Below are 9,808 nucleotides of genomic sequence, written 5' to 3' on the forward strand. Positions count from 1 at the left end.
ACACCCTTTAACGCTACACCGCACCATGGTATTATTTTATAAGGTATTAACAAGTTTAAATCATTCTAAACCAAACATACCATGAATTACGTAACTTAGAACATGTAAAAACTATATTTTTATGGAAGACGATAGCTAGCTGTCAAACTTTGTTTATCAAAGTAGGTTGCTATTCTTGAAAAAAGTGGCACGCTGCGTGAAACAAAAAAAATTATCGTTCCCTCTCATTTCTTTACACAACACCGGCATAAGTTGCTCTTTTTCTTGTGTGAATGCGACATAAGATATCAATTTGTCTATTGGTTTCTCTGTCTACGGCCTACGATGTGCACAAAGCAATTTGTACAATACCCACGCTCTATACTATTGTAATATAATATACTCTAAGGATATAAGCTTCTTGATAGTATATAATATACTCTTATAGTATTACTTGCTCTGTGTTCTTAACTTCCAAAAACAATGTGACAAGCGACATTGACAAACATTGACAACATATTACTCATTAATAATTAATTATGAGAAGAAGAAGAATTACCTACTAAATACTAATTACGTGGTCTGTGTTGACAAATGGCAAATACCAAAAAAGAAAACAAATAAAACAAACATTAACACAGTAAACATTTCACAAACCAATTATCGAGATAAACTACGCGAGTGTATGTACTTCGCGTGTCCATACTACGTATGTATAAAACACTTACTTGACGCTGCCCTACACTCATTCCACGCAGTCCGCGCTTGCAGCACGTTTGCAGCTCGCCAAGGAAAGACGTGTAATTGATAAAATGCCGAATTGCGCAGTTATAAACTGTAGAAACTCCACAACAGTGAGTGGCCGAGTTAACGAAGATGTTTCCTTCCACCGGTAAGTAATTTTCTAATCAGAATATATGTATTATGTATATAACAGAAAACTGATAATTTGAATGAGCAGATTTCCAGAAAAAGAGGCATAGAATATAGATTTTTTTGTGTCAACTTGACCTACAACTTTTTAACCGACTTCAAAAAAAGAAGGTTATCAATTCGGCCGGTATATTTTTTTTTATGTATATGTACGCCGATTACGCCGAGGTTTATGAACCGATTTACTGATTCTTTTTTTGTTTGCTGCGGAATGGTTTCGAGTTGTTCAGTTAGGCCTAGTAGTTTTTATTTTATGAGAAGTTATGTCTGATCTCGATGACTTAATTGAAAATCTAGCAAGTAACTTTAATTCACTTCCCGGTTACCGATTGAGCTTACATTTTGTATATGTATGTAAATTGGAAAATTATCATGACATAGAGCTGATTTGGTGATGGAATCGGAAGGTGGCCATAGGAACTCAGTAATTAATGGACTCAACTTTATCGAGTTTGGGCTCATTTGATTAGTGTTGAAAAATACACTAAAAAGTATTAAATAAAAATAACTAAGTACTTTATTATTTTTATAAGTATTTTAATACATAGGTACTTACTAAAAATAAATATTATGACATGGACGCCATCCATCTAGTTGTCAGCTTGGGAGTATTTTTAAGAAAACTCCTTATTGCTAAGACTGTTTGTTTTTTTCAGTTTTCCAAGGAACCCGAACATAAAAGAAAAATGGATCGAGGCGACAGGACATAACAATTGGTTTCCAACAAAATTTAGCACAATTTGCTCTAAACATTTTAGTGAATCCAGCTTTGTTAAAGGAAAAAAGCTTCGACTATTGATAAAAACAGCCTATCCGACAATTGATATACTGAAAACGATAACTGATGAAGAGGTAAGTGTGCTCTTTATAAAAAAACATAATTTTAGGCATTTGAAATGCGTACCTATTTACAAAAATTGTGCCTTTTGGAATATTGTAAATTTTGGATTTGTATCTGGAATTGGACTTTCGTAAATTTTACTCTATTTTATTAATTTTATATTGTTTTAATTACATGTCTAATTAGTAACTACATGTTTTACTTGTTTAAATGTTACAGAATACAGATCCAAAACCACTCTTTAAAAGCCACTCACCACAACCAAAAAAGATAATTTTAGAACAGATACTTAAGTTATTATAGATTGAGATAGGTATACTTACGCTTTCCTCCATATTATAATGTAGATAGTGTTGTTCGTGTGTGTATGTACATTTTCCAGATATTCACAACAAAATTTTTATTTTTGCAGGATACTAACGAATCGTCAGTGGAACTGCATGTTGCTCACGATAAAATTGAAAAACAAAACAACGAAAATAATGATCCAAAACCACCACCCCCAAGAAATCCTTCGCCACAACCGAGAAAGAGAATTTTAGAACAGGTACTTAAGTTATACAGTTTGTAATCGTTAGGCGCGGGTCAAACACAAGCGGCGCGGGCGCGGGCGTGCCATAAGCGCACCTCTTGAATCTGTTTTGCACCACATCCTTCTTATACATTTTGTATGAAAGAATTTTGGACAGGCGTCGAGACGGCACGCCACGGTTGTGCCAAGGTTGCGCCAAGGTTGCGCCTTTCCAAAATTATTTCATACAAAATGCCAATAGCGCACCCGATGCACGCCGGCAGCGCGCCCGCGGCGCGCCGCGCCGCTTGTATATGTCCCGCGCCTTAAGTGTGCACAAGCGATTATTCCGTAACTATTGCAAATATCAACAAACTTTAAACTGATATTGAAAGTATCTAATGAGTAAAATAGTCAAAGTAAATTGTTAAAAATAAAACGTGAAATATCTAACAATGTTACATTAAAAGCTCCCATACATTTTATTTCCCATACATAGCAGATTTTCGAAGTGACATCCTCATTGTGCAATACACTGAGGCTCTATTTACAGTTTCTAAACGAACTTCCCTTCAAATTTGCTAAGTGATTAAAGCAGAAAACCAAAAAAAAGAAAGGAAATGCTAAAATCTTTCATATTAAATTTACATGGGATATTCATATCTCATACTAAATGTATGGAAGGGTTTAAAGTTAATTTTTTTAGATATTTCTCGCTTTATTTTAAAAAAAATTATTAGGGCTATTTTACTCATTAGGTTAAGTACTTTCGATATCAGTTCAAAGTTTTTTGTTATCTGTAATAGCTACGGAATAATCGCCTGTGCACACTTAACGATTACACACTGTATAGATAGAGATAGGTATACTGACGCTTTCCTACATATTTTATTTTTTGCAGGATACTGATACATACGAATCGTTAGTGGAGAACACACCAAAAAATAAGAAGTTATTAAGTAAACTGCATGTTGCTAAGGAAAAAATTGAAAGACAAAACAAGGAAATAAAAAGACTGAGAGAACAGAACCGTCGAAAAAAAGTAAAAATACTATCCCTGATGACGTTATTTTCGTGCTTGAACAGAAATGTTTTCTCAAGTATGAGCAGGCTAGATCACTTGAAACAACCAACGTTACCACTTAAGAACTTTTCTCCAGACAGTTGAAGAATAAAAACGTAGTCAGCATGTCAAAATATTCCCCAGCACTGCGGAGCTTCGCTTTAACATTACACTTTTATTCAACTTTGGTTGAATAATACCTGGCCTACAATGTTATGTGACATAACCTCCTCCTTTTTTTTGAAGTCGGTTAAAAAGTGTTTACTCTGTGCCTACCACATCCCCACACCATTCAAAAATGGTACAAAAGTATAAACGGGAGCCCTGGTTTTACTACTGAGTCTTTAGACTTTAGTAGCTTTAAAGTTCTTAGCGAGTAAATCAAAGCATCATCTATATTGTTGCCTCATGATTGACGAAATGGCGATAAGAAGAAAAATAGAATGGGACGGAAAAAAAATTGTTGGTTACGTGGACTTTGGAGGCGTTTTAGATACCGATCAAGCTCCTGAGGCTAAGAAAGCATTCGTGTTTTTAGTCATCGGTATAAATGCCAAGTGGAAGGTGATCTAGATATTTTTTATTGTTTAATTTTTATGTAATTTTATTGTGCGCATCCACAAATGTTACTCATTTCATTCATTTTATTTTTAGGTTCCGGTTGGATGTTTTTTAATAGATGGGGCAAATGGACAGCAAAAAGCTGACTTGGTGTCGGAGACATTTAAACGAATCGAATATATGCATAGTTGGTCTTACTTTTGATGGGTGTCCGTCTAATTAAGTGATGGCCAAAATATTAGGTTGTTAATTAGAACCGAATGGCACAAGGCAACAACGTTTGAACACCCAGTAACAAAAGAACCTGTTGAATTTTTTTTAGATATTGTCTCCAAACATATAAAAATATTGTTGATGGTGATGGTAATTGCATTTCATGGAAGTATTTCAAACACTTGAACAGACTTCAAAGGACTGAATATTTCCATTTAACTGCTTTGACTGATTTGCTGCAGGGACTGTCCCTGCAGCAAATACAGACTGACCGCACAGACTGTAGTTATGGTTTCTAAATAAACTGTATATATTTATTTTAAAGAGTTTTATTTTGAAGATTTTAAATAAAAGTCATAAAATTATTATCTTATTGTGGTTTTTTAATCTACCAACACAACAACTAGGTAGTTAGGTTCTCAATTGAAATTATGATAAGAATTATGCGATTACTGAATTGAATGAAAGGGAATGTACATAATATGCACATTGTGCTCTTCTACAAACTTGTAACCTTGTAAAATCCTTAATCTTATGACTTCTCTTTGCAGTTTCATTACTTCTGTGACAAAAATTACTTTCATTACTTCTTTTAATCAATCTCCTTTATAGGGTGTAATCGTTAAGTGGGCACAGGCCACAGAGCAAGTAATATAGTATCAAAAAACTTTATACTGATATCGAAAGCCCTTTACCTAATGAGTAATGAGTTTTGGATATTTCCCGTTTTATTTTTAAAAAGTTATTGTTGTCATTTTACTCATAGGTCTTGGGTAAAGGGCTTTCGAGTTTCGATGTCAGTATAAAGTTTTTTGATATCTGCAATAGTTACGGAATAATCGCCTGTGCACACTTAACGATTACACCCTGTATATTAATTGTTAATATTGTTATTAGATTATAATGTGTGTATGGTAATTTATCATGTTTCTGTCTTGAATCGATTTTGTAATCGAATAAGATTCATTTATTTGACTACCTCACAGATATAGATCTATGTAGTTTGATCTGGTTTTTGGACTACCTACTAGCAATCAAAGACGAGGAAAACCACGGAAAACGTAAGTTGTTTTAATATTAGTGTACGAATTATAATAGTGTAGGTAGAGTTACTTGAAAATATATAGAATTTATGAAGATTACACGAACATCAGCACCCAAATTTCATCCAATTCGCTTTTGCGCTCGTGCACACAACCTCTCATTGAAAATACAACTAAGTAGGGTTTGAAACGGGCTAGATCACAGTTCTGTGGGCTAGATATTAGAATCGCCGTGCGAGTTGCGCGGGCGTCTCTAATCGATTTACAATTATTATAGTACTCTTTGTCGATTTAGCGTAAAATGAAATTCCCATCACTATATAAAAAGCGCTCGTGACGTCATAACGCGTCAGCCGTCAAGGTTGGTACAAAAGTCAAAAAATATGACAATAATTATTGACACTTGGTTTTCATACAGAAATTTTGTTGTTGATTTAATAATTAAATAAACTTTTCATTTTTGGAAATAACATGCAGTGTTGCCAATTTGGCATAATTTATGCTAAATTTAGCATATTTTTACATTGTTTAGCATTTTTATTTGTTGTCTAGCATATAGCTTATTTTTTAGCATATAAAATATTATATAATAAAAGTTAAACCATATGAAACCAACTACAGTTTTGCTACCTTGCATACGTAAATTTAGTCGACATTTCATGGACATGCACAACTTCCACCTTGGAATTCTGGAATGAAGTAATCGATTATAAAGACGCAGCTGGTAATAACCCTTTTGCAGATTTATCACAGCTGGCAATATCATTATTATCACTACCACATTCCAACGCGGAAATAGAACGTGTTTTTAGCCAAATGAATGTCGTCAAAACTAAGCTTCGCAACCGTTTGTCGGTAAAAACTTTAAATGCCATTTTATACATAAGATTCGGCCTAAAGAGGGCAGGAAAATGCTGCTACTCTTACACAGTTCCGGATAATGTACTGCGCTCTATAGGCACCAAGGAAATATATAGTCTTGGCAATGAGGCTTCCACGTCTACGTCAACATTATCGGCTGCGGATGAAGACCAAGATATTAATATTTTATTTGATAATAACACACTCGAATAAGAGATGTTATTATTATTTTATGATGTTATTATTTACATATGTGTAAATAAATGTGTTGGATAAATAAAATTTTAAGTAAAATGTCGTTTTATTTGACATTAAAAATTTTTAGCAAAATATTTAGCTTAATTATAAATCCTTTAGCAAAATTTTGGCAAAATTTTAACAGCCATTTAGCAAATTTTATGTTAGTCTTGCTGGCAACACTGATAACATGGCTACTCCAACTCCCGATACACCAGAACAATACGACCAGGTTAGGATGAAATAAATGAAAGTTGGTATCAGAATAGTTGATGAAATTATAACTTCACAATCTTTATTTTTCTAGTTTGATGACGAGGAGTCAGATCAACAATTAGGGGCAACAGCTTCTGGCAGAAAGAGACTATTTAGTAAAGAGCTTCGGTGTATGATGTATGGATTTGGTGACGATCGCAATCCGTACACTGAAAGTGTGGATTTTTTAGAAGATCTTGTTATTGAGTTTATAACCGAAACTACACACAGGTAAGATAGTAAAAGATTGTTATGAATTTAAGTTTTAATAGCATTTAACTTATCATGACACTAAAATTATTTTTATAGAGCAATGGAAGTTGGAAGACCAGGCAGAGTGCAAGTTGAAGATATAATTTTCTTAGTTCGTAAGGATTTTCGTAAATATGCTCGTGTTAAGGACTTGCTTACAATGAATGAGGAACTTAAGAAAGCTAGAAAAGCTTTTGATGAGGTTAAATATGTTGGTAAGTTCAAAATTTGTTTAATTTTATTTGCATTTTGGAGTTTTTGAAAATCAACCATTATCTTAACATTTTTATATTTTGTTTTTATTTTCTGATTTTGCAAGCGAATGATTTAATTATTTAATCAATAAATGTGCCAAGTTACAATAAACTTATCAACTAAAATTACAACCCTTTTAAACTTATAGAAGATCAACAATAGTATTGGCAGACAAAATGCTGCTCATGCTTCTTAGACTGATGCAAGTAAATGATTTTCATATTGACACATTGCTTCTGTGTGTGCACTGTACTAATAGCCTTTTGTAAGCAAAACAAACAGATGTGACTAACCCATTTGAAAATTGTATTTGTGTTATTGTTGACTTACTGAAAGATTTTGAAAAGCTTGACAATGGAAATGCAAACATTCCTGGCATGTGTAACATGTTTATAACAGGCGTGATACTAGTTTTAAATGTAGGATATGTACATTGTACAAGAATATATCGATATATATAATATATAAAAATCAAACCTTTTCCTTGGTCACGGCATCACGCGTGAACAGGTGGACCGATTTTGATAATTCTTTTTTTAATTATATATTCCTTGAAGTACGAGGATGGTTCTTATGTATAAGGTTGGGTCGCCTAAGATCGGATGTGACATAAGATCGGATGCATGGAATAACTCGCAAACTAGGCAATATTCTCTACTGCTACCAACACTACTAGATCCGCCATTTTGTTCTGCCCCTCTCTTCACTCTGCGGCCGGCCAGCGACCAGACGGGACGTGTACACAGGTGATTCAGCAGAAAAGGTGTATTTTGTGGCGAAAATCGTCGATCCGATCTTACCTACAAAATTTTGATGGCTCATTGTGGAGAGTACTTTCATTGAAATAATGTAATTAATTATTTTGGGGCAGAATTAGCGAATCCTCTTTCCATCTGTATACTTTGATTACGCCTAGGACGTTCACAACCCAAGATCCGATCTTCCCTCCCAATGCCGAAGATCGGACCGAAGTTTAGCTCTTGACTGCGCCTTATGCAATAATGCGCAATAATTATTAACTTTTAATATATTTAACTATCCAATGACGCTATGACTATCAGACCTTAGGTACATTTTCATTATTTAGTCCTAGAACACGGAGGATAAAAGTTTGAGAAACTTAATTAGGATGAGGAGGGAAGACCGGACTAAAAAAACGCAATAAAAAAAAAAACTTCTTTGTCAAATTTTTTGAGGAATTTCCTGACTCAATCATTGATGCTCAATGTATGGACGTAAGTCCGGATGTTTTCCTAATGTTAACATTATTAGTAAACGCATAGAAGTGAAGATACTACATAGTCCGATCTTCGGCCGAACTGTTATTTTCTTCACTATGGTAAGTCGAAAAAAGTCTGCTTTTTAGGCTCTAAATTTGCTTAGATAGATAGCATCTACGCAAACCAAAAAATTAGGGGTTAAACAATATTTTCTTGTCATCAATAATTTACAGTTGACCGCAACAGAAAAACGACATCGAATCATGAGAAATAAAATAAAAAATACAGTACGTATAAAATTTTCGGCATATGCGTCCGATCTTAGGCGACCCAACCTTAGTAATACAAATTTTACTTAACAAATAACAAAAATTTCAGTGAACAGCAAAACATACTGTTCTTACTTTATTAAATAGACATTCTTATCGTCTAGTTTTATACTTATTTAATTATGATCTAAAATTATATTACCTTCCATAAGCAAAAAAAGAACTTGAATAAATAAATGTTTAGAGTTGCAGTATCACCCCCATTTTAAGTCATGTATTAATAATAAAAATTGTATCTTGCCTTTTATAAAAATGTAAATTTGTATTAAAGTCTATTTCTTTTTTCATTATAATATTATGCTTCTATTGACTAGCCTTTCAGTAGAAAAAGCTAACTGTAAGCACTTTTGGTTTAAAAAAAAAATTGGTTGTCTGTAAAGTCGGTTTACTGACGATAGTTGAACGTGACAACGTCCAATTGTGCTTCTTTGTCGCTCGTTCCGCGCTCTCGCTAGCACTTCAAGCGTTACATGGAACGCCTCAGAGCGAGGTAACGCCGCACGAGTCATGTTTTTTCGTGCGTGCAGCCGGCTCTATCGAATTATAAGACGTTGTCACGTCAAAAATGTGTTAAGTAAATAAAGGGGGCTATGCATTAGAATTAGTGTACAAAGTAGGCTCTATTTAGACAAATAAATGGGTAATGAATATACCAATTAGAATTAACAGTCACAGTGAGGTTCATGTATGAAAAATCATGTTAAATAATTTATAAATATACTTTTTTCTTTCAGAGTGATGATAGTTTACAAAATGGACCAAATATTGTAAGTATACAGAATAATACAAGGAATATTTACTCATTGAAAAGTATTTTGGAGAAAAATATATTTAACTATTATGTAAAAAACATTCTTGTAAAATAATTTCAAAAATGAAACAGATAAAAACACATCTTGAGTGGACTATAAAATATTTAAATTTAAATTATTCAATTAGATTCAAGAGACCACCTAGTACCTACACATAATATATTTTATACATATTATCCAAATCAGTTTCAAGAATATTAACTTATATGTATTACTGTTTTTTTTTAGATTGATGAAGACAAGAATATTTATGGCAAAATGGTAATAAAATGCCTGAATAGCAGTTTGTGGGGAGTTTATATAAGTGAAAAATAAGTTATAATAAAAGACATGAATGAACATAGTGTTTTAATTAAAAACCCTCTAGAAAAAGGCAGAATGTGTGGAAAAAGATTTATTAAATACCTATTCTAGCATTTAATATACTGTTTCTATTGATTTAA

The 9,808-nt window shown here is 33.2% G+C and overlaps 2 protein-coding genes across 5 annotated transcripts; both read left to right on the forward strand.

Annotated features, from left to right (window-relative positions):
- Positions 1 to 494: 494 nt before the first annotated feature.
- On the forward strand, positions 495 to 5,002 carry LOC149485054 (uncharacterized). 2 transcript variants are annotated; one of them, XR_016316164.1, is made up of 5 exons: positions 495 to 871; positions 1,569 to 1,764; positions 2,166 to 2,300; positions 3,166 to 3,891; positions 3,982 to 5,002. XR_016316164.1 is itself a non-coding variant. In XM_089699745.1 (4 exons), the coding sequence occupies exons 1-4, from the start codon at positions 792 to 794 to the stop codon at positions 3,430 to 3,432; spliced, it is 678 nt and encodes a 225-aa protein (XP_089555871.1). In that variant the 5' UTR covers positions 495 to 791; the 3' UTR covers positions 3,433 to 5,002. The 2 variants fall into 2 exon arrangements, 1 of the variants encoding a protein (XP_089555871.1); XM_089699745.1 differs by having other exon boundaries at positions 3,166 to 5,002.
- A 486-nt stretch (positions 5,003 to 5,488) lies between these two features.
- Positions 5,489 to 9,704, forward strand: Taf13 (TATA-box binding protein associated factor 13). Of its 3 annotated transcripts, none has more exons than XR_016316165.1 (7): positions 5,489 to 5,610; positions 6,428 to 6,474; positions 6,550 to 6,728; positions 6,807 to 6,964; positions 7,153 to 7,210; positions 9,288 to 9,320; positions 9,594 to 9,704. XR_016316165.1 is itself a non-coding variant. In XM_089699746.1 (6 exons), the coding sequence occupies exons 2-5, from the start codon at positions 6,433 to 6,435 to the stop codon at positions 9,290 to 9,292; spliced, it is 384 nt and encodes a 127-aa protein (XP_089555872.1). In that variant the 5' UTR covers positions 5,489 to 5,610; positions 6,428 to 6,432; the 3' UTR covers positions 9,293 to 9,320; positions 9,594 to 9,704. The 3 variants fall into 3 exon arrangements, 1 of the variants encoding a protein (XP_089555872.1); XR_016316166.1 differs by having other exon boundaries at positions 7,153 to 7,206; XM_089699746.1 differs by lacking the exon at positions 7,153 to 7,210.
- The last annotated feature ends 104 nt before the right edge of the window (positions 9,705 to 9,808 follow it).

This window comes from Colias philodice, chromosome 10 (genome assembly GCF_061535455.1).
Source record: "Colias philodice isolate Cphi_HAF_F1 chromosome 10, ilColPhil1 Martin Lab GWU primary, whole genome shotgun sequence".
Lineage (NCBI taxonomy): Eukaryota > Metazoa > Arthropoda > Insecta > Lepidoptera > Pieridae > Colias > Colias philodice.